Source organism: Bipolaris victoriae (assembly GCF_000527765.1).
Source record: "Bipolaris victoriae FI3 unplaced genomic scaffold scaffold_21, whole genome shotgun sequence".
Lineage (NCBI taxonomy): Eukaryota > Fungi > Ascomycota > Dothideomycetes > Pleosporales > Pleosporaceae > Bipolaris > Bipolaris victoriae.
Genome location: NW_014575371.1, coordinates 313,234 through 332,737, shown reverse-complemented (window position 1 = coordinate 332,737; position 19,504 = coordinate 313,234). Strand labels below are relative to the sequence as shown.

The window sequence follows — 19,504 nt, the reverse complement described above, 5'->3', positions numbered from 1 at the left end:
GGGGGGGGGGTTAAAAAAAACAGTCTCTTTGCATACGTGTATCGTTGAGCAAGACTAGTTGGGGTGTTAAGGGGGGGAGTAGCGGGCCTGAGGGGTGTTTATCGGTGTGAGTGGTGAGAGGGATGGGAGGATTGGGAAGGGAGTAGAGTTTATGTAATTATATATATATATGTATATATCTGAATTATTGTAATGTAAAAGGTGCTTAGAAGTATTAATGTTAGAGTAGGGGGTTGGGCGCTTGCAAGGATTCTTTTTGGGGGGAAGCGCAACTCCATGCTATGTATGCTCACAGCATTCCTTTCTTTGGGCCGAATGTCGCTTTCTTGGTGGGAGGAATAGTTACGGGATTGCTGCATTGCGGTGATTGTTACCTTCTGAAGTGAATGTTGGTTTGCATTTCGTTCTTTTGTTGCTTCTTGAAGTGAGGAGACTTTTTGCTAATTGTAATATGCAAATCGAGGCAAGGGCGTATTTTCCAATGTAATTTGAGTGCTTGATGTGCGCAATTGCTTTTTTGAGGGAGATTGGATGATTCGTATACTTTGTCTTGGTATAGTGGCAGTGTATGGTAAAGTTCGTAGGCCGAGGTGTATGCCTCGATGTTGTTTTAAATCCTGAATGTGGAGGTTTCAGATTCCATCTTTTGCTTTTGTTACGTGAAACGGTGCGGGGTGTGGATGTGCGTGTGATGTAGATTAATTAGATGCGTCAATACAAGAAAGATGGATCGTATGTATCAAGTGTAGGCTGGCCGATGTTGTGTTAGATAGACTACATAAAGCTGGATGAAGAAAAAGTATCTTTGTATCAGGCAGTGTTAGAATGGTAGACATGTAACGCCTTTCCCCTTCTGCTAGCCCTTGCGCACAACCATTCTTTGATATGATAGCTTGTAAGGGATTCATCTAGAGAGTGTGGCAAAAATACAGTCGTAACGAGATATAGGGCGTTGTGACGTCTGATTTTCGTATCGACTACTCAAGGAAAAACAAGTCTACGTAATGCTTGGAAAGCCATGTTTGAACGCCTAACTCACCAGAGAAGAAAGGGTAGGAATCTACAGTTGCACGTAGACCAAGAGTAGACCAAGGATACCAAGAGTGGCGCCTTACGGGCTCGGCAGCACGGGCAGAAAGACGTGCAGCGGAGATCCCGCGGGTCTCGAATTCGTGCATATGCAGCTTTTATAGGCGAGAACGGGGTGAAAAGAGACATGTGTCGGTAGCCAATGGTCATTGTCAAAATTAATTTTTTTCACCAAGTTCTCGGAATACTAGTGGCGAGTTGACAAGTGGTTCTTGTGGCAAGTTGACTGGGGCTGTACAAGGCGAATTTGAGGATTCCTAGTTTGACGAGCAGAATGTCGGAAGAATGCGCAGAAATGCAGATCTTGGTTTAGCAGAGTAACAGTTCAAGGTAGCTTCTCGACATGTAAGGTATGCCGAGGATTAGAATACCAAGGCTATAGGTATACTGCAGTGCTTCATGACGTTGGTACATGGCGGGTTTCAAGGAGCCAAGTGACGACAAATGGGCTGCAAGATGCTTCATTCTGGGCTGTCTGAGGCAGAGTGCTTGGCGTACATTGGACTGAAGCATATGGGCTGATGTCTGTGGTGGGAGATGTGCCTGTATGGCCATGCACTATGATATACATGTGGTGTGGGTGGGTCCAAAAAAGGCAACGTCTCCTGTAGATGGAGTGATGTCGAGGGAGGCGACGCAACTCGTCTTAGGGAAGAAGCATGTCATGGTACATAAGGTAAGCTTGCTGAAGATTGCCATGGCGGAGTCCGGAATGCTTAACGGATAGACGGCAAGGCGGAACAATGGGTTTCTACTGTGGCGTCAAATAACAGCATCGAGTACAGTCTTCCTCTCGTGAGTTGTAAGCTTGTAGATTGAACGCATGCTTCGAGGAAGTACTCTGATTGGTGGGCGGAGCGGTGTATAGGAGTAGAGGGCGAGACTTGGCGGTAGCAGAAATTTCGAGGGCGGACTTAGAAAATTCCTGGGCACACTTGGCGGATTGCATGGCAAACTGCCCCGAGCGCGACGTCGAGGACAACGTGCTTGTATCCCCAGCTCTCGTTCGTCCACACTCCATCCCCGCCCCCTCCCCACTGCCATGCCGTCGCACACCTGGCTCCACTGTATACGCGACCCTGAAGCGGCAGTGGGTCGCGTGCTCTCGCTCCCACCTTTGCATCGTCTACATACGCCAATGGCATGCCATTCTGCCATTGTCGACACTCCACAATTCCTACTATAGACCCAGAAAAAAACACATCCTGTTGGTCGATAGACCGTGGCCAGGTCTAAACAGCATGATGCCGTGGCTGGAACGATCCACTTTGCCTCTCCGTCTCATACCCACATGCCGCGGTCTTGTCATTCACTTCAGGGTACACTGGCATCGAATTCATACAGCCAAGCTCCCACTCTCTCAATGGCAGTGCTGTCTATATAAGATAGTTGTACCCAATCCACCCAGTGGTTCCTCATCCCGATCACCTCGCAACATTTCTCTTGTTCCAGTTCCAAAGGCGCAACAGCTCGCCGCCTTTGCCCAACCATGGCTCCCGCCTTGAAAAAGTACAACTGGATCCTTGCCATCACCACCATCGCCTTTGTCTTCTCGTCGGCTTCCAATGGTGCCAACGATGTCGCCAACTCCTATGCCACCTCGGTGGCTGCCCGCACCCTGAAGATGTGGCAGGCCGGTGTCCTCGCCTCCTTCACAGAGTTCTTCGGTGCCGTCGCACTCGGTGCACGTGTCACCGGTACCATCAAGGGAGGCATTTTTGACCTCGAAACTTTCAAGCCTGCCCCTGCTACGCTCATGCTGGCCATGGGTTGCGCTGAAGTCGGATCTGCCACCTTCCTCACCATCGCTACCTTTATGGGTATGCCCGTCTCCACTACGCAAACCGTCGTCGGTGCCCTTGCTGGTGCTGGTATTGCTGCTCAGTCGCCTCTTAGCTGGGGCTGGAAGAAGGGTTCCATCTCGCAAATCGCTGCCTCGTGGGTCATTGCGCCATTCATCTCCGCTGCCTTCTCGGCCGCTCTGTTCTTGACTGTCAAGTTTGGTGTGCTCCACCGAAAGGACCCTCTCAAGTGGGGTCTCCGCCTGATCCCATTCTACCTTGCCTTCACTGCTGGTATTCTCGCTCTGTTCATCATTGACGAGATTCCAAACGGCAAGAGCCTTGAAGAAATGGGCCCCGGCATGGCCTGTGGTATCATCCTCGGTGTCTTCGCCGCTGTCCTCGCTATTGCGTTCATCTTCTTCGTTCCCTACTTCCATCGCCGTCTTGTCAAGGGCGACGCTAGAATGAGGGTCTGGCACATTCCCCTTGGCCCTCTTCTCTACCGCGAGAACCCTCCAATCTACTTCCCCGGCAAGGGAGACCAAATTGTCACTGACTACTATGCCAAGGCAGCTCCCGCAGACAGCCTGGCTATCCAAGACAAGCTCAAGGGCGAAAAGGAAACCGCTCGTCCCAATTCTTCCGATAACCAGCCAGCTGGTAATGGTGACAGCATTGACGTTGAGCGTGCTGGCCGTGGTCTTTCCAACCCTCTCCCTCCTAGCGAAGGTCCTATCGTCCACCTTATCCCCGCCACACCCGAGCCAGAGGAGCGCTGGTTGGAGCCTGTCAAGCACATGCCTTTCTACTCGCCCAAGAAGATCGCCAACTGGACCAAGTTCATTCTTCTCCAGGGTGTTTCTCGCGATGTCGTTTCCCAGAAGGGTAAGTTACATTACCTCCCCTTACTACAGAACCATGTCTAACATACTTGGCTAGATCTCGGTGCTATCCACGCACGCGCAATCGTCTACGACAACCGCGTTGAGCATCTCTGGACCTACGCCCAAGTTGCTTCCGCAATGATGATGTCTATTGCCCACGGTTCCAACGATGGTAAGCCGCCACTCTTCTCATCCCCAACCCCAACCCTAACCTTAACCCTCACCACCACATGCGCCAACACCTGCTAACTCATCACCCCACAGTCGCCAACGCAGTCGGTCCTTGGGTAGGCTCCTACAACACCTATACTACCGGCACCGTCACCAAGGAAGCCGACACCCCCATCTGGATCCTCATCGTTGCTGGTCTCCTCCTCGGCCTCGGCTTCTGGTTCTACGGCTACCACATTATCCGCGCCCTTGGAAATAAGATCACTCAGGTCTCGCCTACTCGTGGTTTCTCCATGGAACTCGGCGCCGCTATTACCGTGCTCCTGGCTTCTCGTCTCGCCCTTCCCGTTTCCACAACCCAGTGTCTGACTGGTGCTACTATCGGTGTTGCCCTGTGCAACTTCGACATGAAGGCTGTGAACTGGAAGCAAGTTGGTTTCATCTTTTCCGGGTGGATCATCACTCTGCCCGCTGCGGGTATGATTTCGGGTCTCATGATGGCTATGGCGCTGAACACGCCGCACTTTTAGTCTTGTTTGCATTGTTTTTCTTTCCCTCTTTCTCATATAGACTTTGCATTTTTTATTTTGGTTCTACCTAAAATCGAGATTCTTAGCGAGGGCCGACGTGGGAAAAAAAGTGTCTGTAAGGTTACGACACACGCCGTATGATTCCAATCGGGGTATCAGGTTACTCAAAAAGTATCACTATAACGAATAAAAACTCGTAATGACCAAACATTCAAACTTCCAAATTCGCTTCAAAGACTTCTTGGTTAGTGCTTTGAAACTGTATTTTCCATTTACGATACGAGATATTTGTACATGAGAATGGCTCCTGAGCCAGACACGGAATAGAGAAGCCAGAGCGGTGTAGATCCAACGACACGTAGGTACAACGACCGGAAGTCAAATAGTGGAAGAAAAAAAAGAAACAAGCAAAAAAAGAAGAAGAAAGATTTACAACAATATGCAGAAAGCATAAACCACTCTCCCCATATCCCCCACTCTACCCAGCCTCTAAGCAACAACCTCCCCCAAAACACCAACAACATAACACACAGCCGCCGCCCAAATCGCCGTCTTGACAACTCCGGCACCACGTCCCTTCTTCTTCGTACTCCCCGCCGCTGACCCCTTCGCATTCTCCCCCTCAGCACCAGACCCCAGCACCACCCTTTCCGCCGCGCGTCTGCGCTCCTCAAACTCCTTCTCTAGCTGCTCGCGATTCTCCTCAGGTCCTACATATCCCGTTGGGGAAAGACGCGTAGTACCATCGATTGGATTTACGGTTCCTGCGCGCTGGACATCCGCTTCATCTGCGGCGTCGCTGTGCTCAGGGGCGTGTAGGGATTTTGGGGTGCTGGAAGGGGATGGGGCGAGTACGTTACGTAAGATGAGCATGTCTGGTTTTGCGGTTACAATTTCCACATCTGGGGTTATGTGAGGGATGAATTTTGAGGGGGAGGAGAGGGTTGCGAGGGCGGTGTGGAGGGGGATTGTGGGGGAGGGGTCGCGGGGTGGTGGGGAGGTGGAGGTAGTTTGGGTGAGGGTGTTGGTTTCAGCGTTGTGGATTAGGATGGTGTAGTGGGTTGGGAGGTCAGTGGTTGGGATGGAGGATGAGGTCGTTGCTGAGGATGTCTCAGCGATGGTTTCTGGAGATGTTTGAGCAAGTTGAGGTGTTGGGGTAGAGGTTTCGGCCAAGGCCTCGACTTGTGCGCTGGTAGTCTCGTTCTCTGCAGTTTGTGAAGTGGTGACTTCAGGCTCAGCCGCCTGAGTGGAAACGGCCTGTTCAGGAGTCTCCTCATTAACCGTAGGGTCGTCTTTCAACATCTCAAACTTCTCGACAGAATTCTCTTGGCTATGCTTTACTTCATCAGCAGCTGGACACTGCTGATGGTCAGCAGTAATTGGCCCGTAAGTATCTTCGTAAGCCTTTTGCACTTCAGCGACCAACTCAGCATCGTTGTACTTCTGTTCCACTTCCTCAGGTTTGGTCGCTTCGATTCTTGAAGGCAATTCACTGCCCAAGCTCTCCAGCACCGGTCCGAAGGGCCTATAGAGGCTATGATCAAGCGGGCTACGCTCCTCAAATGACTTCTTCGCCAGGGCCTTTGGCTCCCGCACATACCCATCGTCTGACAGTCCGCGCATTGCTGACTTTTGTGCATCAACCTCGTTGGCAAGGTGTTCTTCAGCCGCTATTCTAGCACGAAGCTGGGCTTTGTCGATCATGGTCATACCAGGAGATACCTCATGAGACGCCTGCCCATCCTCATTTGGCGTATTCAGGATGGTTTGGCCCATGAATTCGGCCTTCTCCACAGTCTGTGGTACTACCCCGTACACCAACATAGCACGGTCTACCAAACGAGACAAAGCCATTTGGGTATCTCTCAGCGTCAGTAAACTATTAGCTACAGCCTTGTAGTTTACCAACATGCTTCGGTCGATTTCCGGATCCTCGAGACGAGCTTGCAGACTCCATATCAAATAACGTGTGAGATGGGCGTTTTTCTGGATGATTTTCGCTGACAAGCCGAGTCGTTGCTTGAAAGCCAAGGGGGGGTTCTTGGCAGCTTCGGATTTGCTGATCTCTTCCAAAGCCGCGTAAGCCTTATTCAAATCATTGTCCGTGTCTTGATACTTTAAACGCAGGGACTGTATCGCTCGGACCTTCTTGGGCGTCAACGAGTGCATCTTGCCGCTACCTGAGCGTTGTCGCAGAGCATGGATTGCAGAGTCCAAGACGTCTTCGTCGGCCTTCATGCGCTTTAACAGTGCTTTAGACGCAGGAATATCTGTCTCTAGATCCTCAATGACTTGTCGCATGGTTGAGCGTCCCTTGCGAATACGCTCGAGCACCTTGTCGAAGAACAAGCGGGTCTTCTTTGCGTCTGCTTCTTCTGTGGGGTCTTGCCAGAAGTAGCTAGAGAATATGGCACCACCCTGCTCAAGCCAAGATCTCATACGCTCAATGCTAGACTCCATTTGGGCCTCGTTTGCCAGCGTCGATGTCTGATCAGCTTTTTTAGCCGGCTGAGGTTCATCCATCTCCTTTGGCTCTTCTGGCATCTGCATCTTACGCTCTATGCGACGAATAAGTTGGTCGTTGATGACCTTGGATTCAATCATCGGGTCAACTTCGTTAGTCTCAACGTGTGCTTCAGCAAAAGACTTTTCTAAGTTTGCTCGTTCTGTTTTCCTTTGTTCGTCGCTCAAGATTTTACTCTTCTTCGTACCCATGGACGCTCGGATCTCAGCTGCACTCAAGAAGTCAATGTCATCTTCAGGCAGCTGACTGAGCGTTTCTGATGTTGACTTTGTAGGTGTGGTACGACCTCTCAGTGAGTCAACATGCTCATTGAGCGAGGGCTTTTGTTCTTTGTGCACGTCTGGGACAAGAATAGCTTGCTTCACTTCTGGCGCTGGAGAGTGCTTCTCTATGGCTGCAGTCGGTGGCATAGGTTCGGTTTTTTCGACGATTGGCATGATACTCGAAGACTCATTATTGGCGTCTTTCTTCATCAAACCGTCTCGCAATAGACGCCTCTGTAGCGCGGTTTCCTTCCAAGTCGAAAACTTAGGAGTGTCGACGTTTGCCTCATCTTGTGAGGGCTTTTCTGAGAGAAATCCATCCATGAAAGAAGTCCCTTGGGATGCTGTAGGCTTGCTCAATTTCTCGATCTTCCCTATCGCATCCGAGTTCGACTTCTTTATGTAATCGCTGAAGGACTGTGTACTCTTCGGCGGTGTCGGAGGTGACGATTCGAAAATGTGAGGTTCATTTGATGAGGAAGTGGAAGATTGAGGGTTGGGTTTGGGTTCAGTACTCGGTTCTATGCTTTCTCCAATGACTGTGACGTGAGGTTGCTCACTCGGCCTTCTCAGGTCCGAGGGTGAAACGATAGCACGGGCATCGTCGCCACCGATTCGCGTGGCCCTGAAGGAAGGCTGCGGGAAATGAGATTCCCTTTCCTGGAAGTTTTCTGGACCATCATAGTTCATGTCTTCTCTCTTCACATTTCTCTTCGAAGACTTCATGTCTTTGTCGCTCTTTGGTTGTGGCGTGGCATTTTCATAGTCGTTCATCTCCCTCAGCATCCATTTGGGAAACGAGTTGCTAATCCACTCCCAGTCTTTCAATCCCTTCCCACTTAGCATGCTATTACTCGCACCGAAGAGAGCTTGATATGGGTCCTCCATCAGCTTCTTTCGCCACCGCTGGTAGTGTTGCAATTGTGCCCACTCGAGATTGGACATGCCCGACGGGCGATTGGTGTCCTTATCGTCTCCATGTTGGGAATTTTGCGATGGTGTGCGAGAGAAGCCTCGGGTACGAAGGGCCGCCTCGTGGGAGCGGAGTAGACGTTGCGCATAGCGCTGGACAGGGGAGATGGCCGAATCGCGACGCCACCAAGTCATTGTCGAGGTAAAAGGGCGAATTCGGGAAGGACTGAGATGAACAATACTCTAGAGTGATCACTGTAAAGCCATATGTCAGCTTACATAGCTACATATTGGAAGTGTATTTACCGTTGTATCAATCCAAGCTTCACTGCAAGGCACCAGCGGCTCCTTTCGGAGCAGAGCTGATATAGCGGACAATGGTCACATGAAGTGACGGATTAATCTAGCAAATAGGAATAGGAATGGTTCTTTGATCAATGCAGTCTACTTGAGATTCGATACAGGCGCGATATGAGAGAAAAGACTCGAAGAGGAGCAGACAATCAGGCGATGTGCTTTCAGGGAGCAGTGGCGTCGCCGTATCCCCGCGTAAGCTCCGTGCGGCCGCTTATCATAGTTCGCGGGGTACGTTGGCTTGCGCGTGACCGTGCTTGATCGCGTCATTATTTACCGATATTGCCTATTTTGTCGCTATACATAAATGCATATGCTCCATCTATTGTCGCGCAGACACTCGCAGTCAAGCCTTGATTGCATTCGTGGGCTTTCAGGGGCTGATGATGAGGTTGGACGTGCAGTCGCGTCGCGCCTTCCCCGCAGCTTCGATAAGGCGATAAGGCAATGACGCTAACGAGGCCCGTTAGTGGCGACTTCTCCAGGTGAGTTGTGGAGAAGTATTTCCTTTTGAACCATATAGAATTCCAAGTAAATGAGCCTTAAAATTCTACTTGTAAGAGATCGAATTAGCGTTTCTTAGGGCGAGGCTTAGTTGGTGTCTAATGCATTAGGTACACGAACTAGTCGGGTACTTCTACCCATCTACAGATGACATGAACAAGGACGCCTTCCCAATGCCAAATCGTTACTTTCCATACATGCACAACCAAGTCCAGCAAAAGCTACACAAAACTTACGCGCCAGAAACGGTTTCGCTGCCTCAATCCGCCTGATTCTCCAGCAGCCTCCTTTCTTCGTCCTCGACCTGCTTCACCTTGACCTCTCCCTTACTCGCTTCCTTCTGCAGACTGACTGCAATCGCCGCTGCAATGATAAGCACCGCGCCCACCAGACTCTCTACAGGCGGTGTAGTACCCCATATGAGTCTTTCCACTATGAGAGCAAATACTAGTTGCACATATGTTAAATTAGTAGCTCGGCCACCCTTTTCCCTTTGCAAACCCTCAGTAAGCAAAAACTGTAGCAAAAAGCCAAAAATGCCGATGATGGCGATGAAGCCCCATTGCACAATAGTCTTAGGAAGGACGAAATGCAAATCTGGGTGCACCATGATAATGATGAATGAAGCTAGCGTCGCGATGACGGAAAAGTAGTTGACCGACACAAGAGAGTGCGCGCGTTTTCCTATAACACGAATAGTGGCATAGGCCGTACTAGCTCCTAAGGTACCAATTATGGCAACTAGGATAGCGAGAGCGCGCTGTTCGGGACTGACGGAGGGGACTGGCACTTTTGGGTCATCGGAAGAAGGGCGGTGAGTCTGCGGGAATAGCCAGGGCGGACGAGCCACGAAGAGGACGCCCGTAAAGGCGATGAGACTGCAGAGCGCTTCCTTCCATGTAAAGGGTTCGCGGAGCCAGAGGAAACAGACTATAGCTGTCGTTGTGGGAACGATGAAAGTAATTACGGTGGCATCAGCAATTTCCAGCCATGAAAGAGAGTCTGGAGAACGAGTCAGTCTTTTCTTCTTCTTCTTCTCTTTTCCTTTTTTGTACATTGATTCGCTTTGCGAGAAATAGCCAGCTGGAAAGATGCGATAAGAATGCGATATAGACTTACAATACAATCCAAACAAGCCAAAGAAACCTGCTGTTCCGCGTAGTACCAAGAGCCATCGGATGCCTCTCTGTCCAAAAGGAAAGTCAGGTATACCCTTGTACCAAGAGTATATCGAGCAAATGATACTCGTACATAGCATGCGGATGAAGATGATCTGCAGCGCATGGAACTTTATACTAGGGTCGTTTGCCAGAAGCTTGGCCGCTATGTTCATCTACATTATGGCCGGGTCAATCAAGGTATGACCAAGGTAGAAGCTGAGGACATGGAACTTACGACAGATCCGCATGTTTGAGCAAGAAAAACGAGAAAAAGCCCAAAGTTTCGCTCGTAGAAGCTTTTGATGCTGGATCCTGCTCTTTCTAATAATGATGCATCCTGCCTTTCGGAGCTCGCGTCTTCATCAGCGTGAGTTGGCGATGCAGCCGCCGGTAATGTGCCTGGAGCAAAGCGCACCTGAGCACGTCCCGTCGCTGGAGGCGCTTCTTGTATCGTGCCGTATGACATTGTTTGCTGGGTATCCCTTCAAGGATAGTAAGACTATATCACGCCAAGTTGGAGTGCAAACTGCTCTTTAAGAGAGCTGTTGTTCTGGTTGCTTTCAACGGAGCGAAAAGTCAATTCTTACTGGCCGCGTGACCCACAAAGTGGGTCGAGCCCTCTTAGTCCGACGAAATACTCGGATAAAAAGTACACCCACGAAAACAGCGCGATGCCAAAGACATATATCTGAATACTAGTATTATAGAATATTGTAATGTTTCCTTATAGTGTATTCTTCCATCGGTAAAACTCCGATACTCTTGCATATAAAATAATGTTTTTCGTTATGTGGTGGTGAATGCGGCTAGTTGCCAATGATAGCTTTGTTTTGATTGGGAGCTATTTTGATCCGGATATTCCGTTGAACCAAAAGCGAGTGCATGGACGCTCCAGATTAGTCCGAAGCCCTCACCAGACATGCGACTACCTCACGTTGTGGATGCTGAGCTGATACAGGCTTGATGTAGCATGTCATTGTGAATTACGATCTACATTTATTCATGTCCTTTCTGTATTTCTTCGGTAACACCATGAGTGTGGAAACTGTTGGGCAGACTAGCGTGCACTGACATACGGCTGGGTATCATCCAATCCGAGAATGCTGTCATCGAAATAAGCTTAAGTACCCACCCGCCCTTAGCCAAGTCACCGTCGACCGAAGCTTTATTCTACCGCACTGACCTAAGACAGGTACGACACATCAACCCAGTCCTTATAGTTGCTTCCCAATATATCGGTAATGCTGAGAGCAGCTTTGAGAGTCTGCCCGAATGATCTTTTACCCGAGGCACCTGCGCCGGTGTTTTGGTATTCGCCAAAAAGAACATGATCAGTTCTCGCGTCGCCGGTGTTCCAGGCAGCCCAGCCCTGGGGATTGATGACGTTGCTGAGGTCGGTGTGCTGGAACACAACACGAGCGTAGTTTCCCCATGGACGACCAAGGTAGTAGACGCCGGATGAGACGGTAGCTCCAACAGCGGGAGATACCTTGGACTTGTTGAAGACATAGTACGACGGGTTCGAGTCGGCTGCGCGACCGCTGGCAGTAATCCAGCCGACTTGAGCGCCGAGAACACCGATATCACAGCCATCAAACCATGCCCTAGCTTGTTGGCCAAAGATGAAGTCGGTGGCACCTTCAATGTAGGATTTCGCATAAACTTGATTGCCGAGCTGGGCCAACACGGTGTCTTGGTAGCCTTTGAAACTGCACCCGTAGTAGCCTTGCTTGTCAGCCCATGCGCTCACAGCAAGCGCTTGGGATCCCTGGCCACGGGTGTTGACGAGATTGACATTGTAGACTTTTAGATTGGGAGTGTGCGCACGAAGTGTGGCAGTCTCGTCGTTGGAAGGAGTATCGTTTTGGCTCTTGCGCTGGGTGATGGTTACAGTATTTCCGCTGTAAGATCTAGTATCTTTGGTCTCGCCATAGATTGTCAAAGGCGAATTGAGTTGCTGGATGTAGACCTGTTCTGTGTAGGTGCCTTTGGCGATGAATATGCACTGAGCCTTCGAGGTGGACTTGTCGAGGGCGTTGACTGCAGACTGTACAGTTTTGTATTTGCCGCTTCCACCTACGGTCAGACAACCGGCAGGGGCTGACGTGCGGTCAAAACTCGCACGTCGAAGCACATTTTCAGCAGGCGCTGCAGCAGTGGCAGCGACAAGCGAAAGGAAGAATACCAAAGTCGGATGCATTATGAATAGGAAGAAAGGAGAGGTGAAGGTGCTCGGTAACTAAGGGCATATGGACGCACATATGTATGCTTTCCACCCCTGGAGTCTTCCAAAGCCCATTGGTCCATTGATACAACTTGCTAATTCGTTTCAGTAAGTATGTCTGTTTCGGCGCTATACAAGAGAGACCCGGCCCGTGTTCCTGGTTGTCACCCGCGTATGTCCAAGGCTGCGTGTGTGGGTCGTGCGCCTTGCCACCCTGGTATTGTTTTTCCACAATGGAAAATCTTGGACGACTTGGGCGGGTTACCGGAGATTTTGCGGTTCACCCCGCATATACTCTATTCATGTTAAGCCCGACTCATATCTCGGGTTGCTTGCCAAACAGCGCTTGGCCGTAGTGTGTGTGGCTTGACGCATGACCGCAAAGAGTGACGCGGCGGTGGATATAGACTTGCTGGACGCTCTCACGTGACTGTATCTTGGACTACACAATAAGACAGTGGACGGCTTCCAGCAAGGTGCCTCAACGAGGACGGTTGTGAGACGCTGCGACTAGCCATCTATACTTGAGCGCTACACTCGTGCACAAAGCGCTACGCATACGTGTTGCTTTGTGTACCCAAGTTTTGAGTAAGACTTAAAGCGGTACAAAGAACTCCTTTTCAATCCAGTTATTTGTGATCATGCACGCCCTGATGCAGCATTTATGCCGTATGCTGAGCAGCTCAATCTACTAGATCTGGTTAGATCTCTCTCCGTACTTGGTGGCCCTTGAATCTACTTCAAACTTAGTACATTAGTAGTGGATTCATACAGAGAAACATACTAGACCCGATCGGGCCACACTAGCTCCCTATCGGCTTTCGGCCATGCCAGCTCCGAAACATCCCATCGAAGCATGACATGGCAGCAAAACACCCGCATCGACTTTCAACACGTCGTGTTATAATTGGCCTTTTTTGGTCATCTCTATTCTTACCTACTTAGCTATGTCGCAATCACAACGGAACAGGCCGGAAACTGATACAATCGACCTCACACTTTCCTCACCCGAGCCAGAGTCTTGGCCTCCATCACCTACGAGAGAACAAATACGCGCGCCTCCGCAGCAATCTCATCTATCCTTTGGACCGACCTACAACACACCACGCGTTAAACAGGAGTCTGATCATGTTCCACGAATTAAATCGGACCCGGGTCAGCCATCGCGCATCCAGACCGCATCTGCCCAACCATCACGTGGCACAATGAGTTTTGGCCAATCAGCCACTTCTAGCCGGAATCTTGTAGCTCCACAGCAAGCCCGGCCGATCAATCCCAGTCACATTCAGTCGATAATTTCAACCGTCAGCCCATATGCATTGCAAACAGTATTGATAGAGCTTTGTCAAATCTCGCCTGCATTCTCTGGCGCGCTTGTACGGGGTCTAGCACCTCACTCGGCCTCTGCACGAAACATGATTAACCAACACCGAATGGAAATCGACCGAAATGCTGCATATGAAGCTATGCATACCACATCCAGTTCTGCTCGGTACACCTCTCAAGGGAACCAGACAAGTTATACCAGACAACATCCCTACGGCTCCCATTCAATACCGCGAATAAAACGCGAGCCACACAGGCCTTCAACTCCTAGTTCTGATAGTGAATTACGTCGTCCTGGTCCTTCGTCGCAGAAAGCAGCGCGTCCAGCTGCAATGCGGCCGCCGTTACATCACTTGACTGGAGGCTCGCCCTCTCCCAATATCACCTCAAATGCAGCTACTGTAACTCAGCCAGCAGACCAAGTCCAAGGAGCGACTCCAAATGTGACCAAGACTTGTAGCAAGTGCCATGAGTCGTTCTCAAGCGATTCCGAGCCCTGTATATACCATCCAGGGAGGAAAGTCAAGCAAGAAGACGGAACTATAGTTTGGAGCTGTTGTCAAGAGGACATATTATCTGTCGGTTGTGACTTTGGAGGAACTCATACCACCCAAAACCACGAGTCTGCAGACATAGCTACCGAGCGGAAAAGCCCAAGCGGGCCTTCAGCCTCTAATCAAGGTTACGAGGGGCTACATAAGATACTGGGTAGGCCCTCTACTTCAGGCAGGGGCGATTTTGGTTAAGAGCTTAAACTCACACAACTTACGCCAGGAGAGCAATCTACAGTAGTTTGCGTGGACTAACTAGTTCAGTGCAACCCAAAGGGAGATGAGCATCAGTGTCCTCAAAATCTCTTCCTGTAAGCACTGGTACTGGCTTTGGATAGCATGACTGGATGAATTTACGGAGTCAAAAAGCGGATTTCCTGTCGTTACGCACGATAGCTAAAGTTCTTTTCAACACGCGCACTAGTGCGTCACTTTTTAACTCGAACCACACCACTGCCATTCAGCATGCGGAGAATTCTCAGCATCAGGCCCAAAATATGTTACCACCAACTTGTAATTAAACTGGTGTTGTATCCGATAGGTCCCGGATTGAAGACTACCCGGACGCTTACGTTGAACTCTTGAGTAGTGTTTCTATTGCCGCATTCTTAGGGTAGCAGATATTCGTCTTATTGCCCTTTGGAACTGAACAATACCAATTGAGAGCGAGCAAGACTTGATACTGTTTTAGTATACTCACTACGAGAAATGAGATGTTAGCTTGAAGCGGTAGGCATAAATGCCATTTCAGGTGCATTTATGTGCTTGTGGGTCTTGTCCTTGACCTTGTCGATGCTGGTAGAATTGTCGGAGATGGTAAAACTGACTCAAGTATGCACAGATCGGGAAGGGCCCGGCAGTACAATCTGACTTTACCGCATTTGTCTCAAAAGCCGAGTTCACAGATGCATCTACAAAAATGCGTCATATATTGTGCTTACCATCCCGCGTCTCCTACTGTGTAAATGTTCTACCCATGTATGCTCCTTAGATTGTTTCTGCCACCTGAATCGTCCCTTGAGTTGATTGGCGGAATGAGCTGTTAATTGTCCGTGTCGATTAGTAGCGTGAATCTGGGGTAAATTAAAGGATCGACAGGCCGGTACGGTTAACTACCCCTAAACGAGCCATAGAACTGCGCCCCCAGAAACATGAACACGAAGGGACATGAAGGATCGGCAATTTCATGCTCCGCATTATCCAGCAGTTGATGTCAATTCACCCACTGTCAAAAGCCCTTCCTTGGCCGATAACTCAAGGCACCCGGTACCCTTGCATCTACAACCATGCACTTTCTTGCTCTTCTTCCTCTATTAGCCACTTCGGCTTCCGCTCTTGCTTTTCCCGGTGCTGAAGGGTTTGGCCGCAACGCTGTTGGTGGGCGAGGCGGCTCCGTCTATGTCGTCACGAACCTAGACGATTCTGGCCCTGGGTCTCTACGAGACGCCGTGTCCAAACCGGACCGGATAGTCGTATTTTCGGTGGGCGGCCTCATTACCATCACTGACCGTATGGTCGTATCCAAACGCGTGAGCATCCTAGGACAAACCGCCCCCGGTGCCGGAATAACAGTCTATGGAAATGGCTGGAGCTTCAGCAACGCCGACGACGCTATTGTACGCTATATTCGTATCCGCATGGGCAAGAAGGGTGCCAGTGGTAAAGACGCTATTACCATAGCAGAAGGACACAACATGATTTTCGATCACGTTTCTGTCTCGTGGGGCCGCGACGAGACCTTCTCCATCTCAGGCTCTGAAGTCGGAAACATTACCGTGCAAAACAGCATCATCGCCGAGGGTCTAGAAACGCATTCGTGTGGTGGCTTGATGCAGACTGCTCTCGGCAATGGCATCAGTCTATTCCGCAACTTGTACATTGACAACAAGACACGAAACCCCAAAGTCAAGGGTACTAATGATTTCACCAACAATGTGGTGTACAATTGGGGTGGGGGAGGTGGTTATATCGCTGGTGACTCGAGCGAAAGGAGCGAGGCAAATATTGTCGGGAATTACTTCATCAGCGGGCCCAGCACAAGCGTCCCCGCTTTCACGCGGGGCAACGATTTATTTGACGGATTCGTCCAGGGCAACTTTGTTGATTCCGGCAAAGATGGTGTGCTGAATGGAAACGAGCTGGGTGTCACCAAGGAAAACTACGGTGGCTTGAACATCAAAACAACAAAGTTTGCGTATCCGGCGCCTGCAAAGATCTTGTCGGCAAATGATGCTCTCGCATTGGCGGAGAAGGGTGCGGGCGCAAGTAAAGTCCGTGATTCGGTTGATCAACGGCTCGTTACTGAGTTGAAGAGTTATGGTAAGCTGGGACAGTTGATTAGCGATGAGAATGCTGCTCCGATGAATGGACCAGGAACTATTGATGGAGGAAAGAAGTGGGTGGATACGAATGGGAATGGGATACCAGATGATGTCGAGTCGCAGTTTAAGAATGTGGAGGACTGGGCTAATAGTTTGGTGCCGAGCTCGTACTAGGTCGAACGGGTTCTTTTCTTGTATATATTTCTTTTGAGTATGATAATTTGTGCATTAGCTGTATAGGCTATGTCTAAAGTGACTAGATACAGGCATTTTCTTCAGAAAAGATGCACTAATTAATCAAGAAGAAAATTTCAAGAAAGCTTCTTACTAACATGGCACATGGACCGAAAAGGAATTGTTTTCGATACTAAGATGTTCTTCGGAGATCGTGCATTTCTTTTGGTTTTGAAGGTAGGGAGATCTTAGATGTATAGGCACAGTAGCATTCAATTTTTAGGAAAGTAGAAAAAGAATCATCTTACACGAATCCTAAGGCTGAAGCGAGATGTACTAATCATGTAGTAGTATGATATGTGAAGTATCAAACTGCAGTTAGCCTGAGGAGCAGGATGGCGCATGATAACCTATTTAATGCGCTTGACTCTAGTACTCCCACGTTCTCTCCAAGCTCTAGCCCCTCACAGCAAGCCTCTAATCAACATCAATGGGGTTATTAGGTGATTCAGATCCGTACGTACATGGAAGTATCCTGTACTCTACCTATCCACGGCTGATGCCGCCGCCACCACAGGTATTACTATCTCAACCTGCCAGCTTCGGAAGAAAAAATCCCCTGAATAGCGGCCTCATCAGGAAAATAAAATTGAGTGGGTGCATCGATGAACATTCGAATATGGAGGAGAGTTTCAGTCATGCAGTGTTACTTTCATTCTCCTTTTTCTTTTCCCTTTCGATGCTTTCATCTCGAATGTCGTTCCCATAAGAAACTTAAAGAGTAGCTCATATCTAGTGCCACATATTGATTTTAGCAAAAATAGTCTTGAGACATCTCGTAAGATGTGCAATCAAACAATTCTGCATTTTACTTGAACATAGTTTAGGGATATAGGAATCTACATATTACGTGGACAAAAGCGCGCTCATTCATTACATAATCTTGTTACTTTGGTTGGCAGGAAGACCTTCCGAACCTATCCTCCAAATCTGGATCGCAATGGGGGTGAAGAGGGTATCAGCGGCGGTTCTGACTGACTTGTATAGACGAAGTCATCCGAATACGTTGCTCGCCTGGGTGTTGTGGATCCAAGTTGTGGTGTAGGAGCTGCCAACTCATAAGTCCAGTAGTTTTTATCGGCCTGCATTTCTGGCACTTGTTGATCAAGTTCAGCAGGGGAGGTCTTGCGCTCTTCGGAGTAAGCGGGCAGGTTGTTGACTGTGGCATTCTGCTGTGTGTGGCGACGATGGCGAAGGAAGAGGAGAACTACACCGGCACCGAGAAGGGCTACTGCAGCTGCGCCCAGGCCAATTCCTACTTTTGCTCCTGTGCTGAGTCCTGTTGTGGAGGATATTGGATCTGGAGTGGTAGATGGAATAGGTGTGGAAGAGATTGGTTTGTCTTCCTTCTCTGGAAGTGGCGTCCAGTAGCTAGCCCAACTCTCCGTGAAAAGAGTTTCGTTCGTATACACATCCGGTAGGTCTATATCGGCATCATCGATATTCAACATGACATTCCCAAGGCCGTTCTTCGAAATACCGGGGCCGGGAGCCTGGCCCAACCAAGACACTTCGCGATTCCAGTTCCGACCTATGAAGGCTGCTTGAAGAAAAGCGCGACCAAGTATGTATGGAGTGTCTTTGGACGATGGCTCGTAGCTCTGGCAGGGGAAATATGCTACCGGCTTCTCTGCTATAGGAGTATCGAGCGTTAGATTTAGAAGACTGAACGGTACCTTGATGGTTACGTTGTTTGATGCACCGTAAGCCGGAGGAAAAGTGAAGCCAAGATATGCCGGAGAAGTTACAATGGTTCGATAGGCTGAATCTGCCGTATTCCACAGCCAATATCTCAATGTGTCGTCGAATTTGATGGGTAAGTATTTCGCAATCTCTTCGCAGGTTTTGCCAGGGAGATGGATGTATGTTTGTCGTGGATCTGGTAGAGCAAAAAGTGTTGTAACCTGACTCTTGTTACTCAGTAACAGATTATGCTTCTCTTTGAAGCTGAATGGCGAGCCACCAGTAGCGACTCCAATGCTAACGTCTAGTAGGAGTGGAGCTTTGTTGAATGATGTGTATGATCCTACAAGTCTCCCCTTGTCGTAACCACCGATGAGCAAAGAGCCCGGGTAATTATGAAACGCTGATCCAATCTGCAAGCCGTACGAGAATGATCTTGTAGCACTACGATTGTATGCAGCGCCTGCATAGCTGAAGCCAACCATCGGTGCATTGGCGAAGGTCGAATCGGTGGCGAACTTTTGCGACTGTTCTGGTCCTCCTAACGCGAACGATCCTAGCTCCGGTCCACGTACGCTCCCGTCAGGGTTTTTGATCACAATGTCTTCAATCAAGACCAAACTCGAGTTCCAATACGAGAAGCTCTCCACCGTTGAAGCTTGGAGAAGTATCCCTTGTCCACTGGAATTCACCTTAGAGGCTTCATCCATCCAATCTCCAGAAGCACTGACGCTTGGAGGAAAGTCGGGATCCCAAGTTCCTCCTTTGCCACACCTTGAGTTCTTGTATGGCTTGCATGCCTTCGAAGTGAGAATTTTACTATTCCATTCACCACCAGGTAGAAGGTCTAGCTGCCGGTGATCCTCGTTGATCAGGAGAATGTCAGGACTGGTACCGCCTACAGTAACTTTTACTGCTTGCCAGGGGCCATCCGGGCCGTAGTATTGTGTGCTCCATGGAACAGAGATGTATTGCGCGGCGAATACGAAT

General features: G+C 49.5%; 7 protein-coding genes across 7 annotated transcripts; 3 read left to right on the top strand and 4 right to left on the bottom strand.

The window, feature by feature from the left end:
* Nucleotides 1–2,578: 2,578 nt before the first annotated feature.
* Nucleotides 2,579–4,458, top strand: COCVIDRAFT_13989 (hypothetical protein; the record flags this gene model as incomplete). The annotated part of the gene is made up of 3 exons (XM_014703556.1): nucleotides 2,579–3,758; nucleotides 3,813–3,929; nucleotides 4,022–4,458. The coding sequence occupies 3 exons, from the start codon at nucleotides 2,579–2,581 to the stop codon at nucleotides 4,456–4,458; spliced, it is 1,734 nt and encodes a 577-aa protein (XP_014559042.1).
* A 489-nt stretch (nucleotides 4,459–4,947) lies between these two features.
* Nucleotides 4,948–8,352, bottom strand: COCVIDRAFT_24604 (hypothetical protein; the record flags this gene model as incomplete). Its single annotated transcript, XM_014703577.1, has 1 exon — nucleotides 4,948–8,352. One exon carries the CDS (start codon nucleotides 8,350–8,352, stop codon nucleotides 4,948–4,950), a length of 3,405 nt encoding a protein of 1,134 aa, XP_014559063.1.
* Nucleotides 8,353–9,274: 922 nt separating this feature from the next.
* Nucleotides 9,275–10,641, bottom strand: COCVIDRAFT_35705 (hypothetical protein; the record flags this gene model as incomplete). Its single annotated transcript, XM_014703677.1, has 3 exons — nucleotides 9,275–10,017; nucleotides 10,135–10,348; nucleotides 10,411–10,641. 3 exons carry the CDS (start codon nucleotides 10,639–10,641, stop codon nucleotides 9,275–9,277), a joined length of 1,188 nt encoding a protein of 395 aa, XP_014559163.1.
* A 717-nt stretch (nucleotides 10,642–11,358) lies between these two features.
* Nucleotides 11,359–12,375, bottom strand: COCVIDRAFT_13986 (carbohydrate esterase family 8 protein; the record flags this gene model as incomplete). The annotated part of the gene is made up of 1 exon (XM_014703555.1): nucleotides 11,359–12,375. The coding sequence occupies one exon, from the start codon at nucleotides 12,373–12,375 to the stop codon at nucleotides 11,359–11,361; it is 1,017 nt and encodes a 338-aa protein (XP_014559041.1).
* Nucleotides 12,376–13,346: 971 nt separating this feature from the next.
* COCVIDRAFT_35703 (hypothetical protein) lies at nucleotides 13,347–14,471 on the top strand (the record flags this gene model as incomplete). Its single annotated transcript, XM_014703676.1, has 1 exon — nucleotides 13,347–14,471. One exon carries the CDS (start codon nucleotides 13,347–13,349, stop codon nucleotides 14,469–14,471), a length of 1,125 nt encoding a protein of 374 aa, XP_014559162.1.
* Nucleotides 14,472–15,562: 1,091 nt separating this feature from the next.
* On the top strand, nucleotides 15,563–16,771 carry COCVIDRAFT_13984 (polysaccharide lyase family 1 protein; the record flags this gene model as incomplete). The annotated part of the gene is made up of 1 exon (XM_014703554.1): nucleotides 15,563–16,771. One exon carries the CDS (start codon nucleotides 15,563–15,565, stop codon nucleotides 16,769–16,771), a length of 1,209 nt encoding a protein of 402 aa, XP_014559040.1.
* Nucleotides 16,772–18,012: 1,241 nt separating this feature from the next.
* Nucleotides 18,013–19,470, bottom strand: COCVIDRAFT_51083 (hypothetical protein; the record flags this gene model as incomplete). The annotated part of the gene is made up of 1 exon (XM_014703675.1): nucleotides 18,013–19,470. A coding segment is annotated over one exon (1,458 nt), but the record flags the coding sequence as incomplete, so codon positions are not given.
* Between the last annotated feature and the right edge of the window lie 34 nt (nucleotides 19,471–19,504).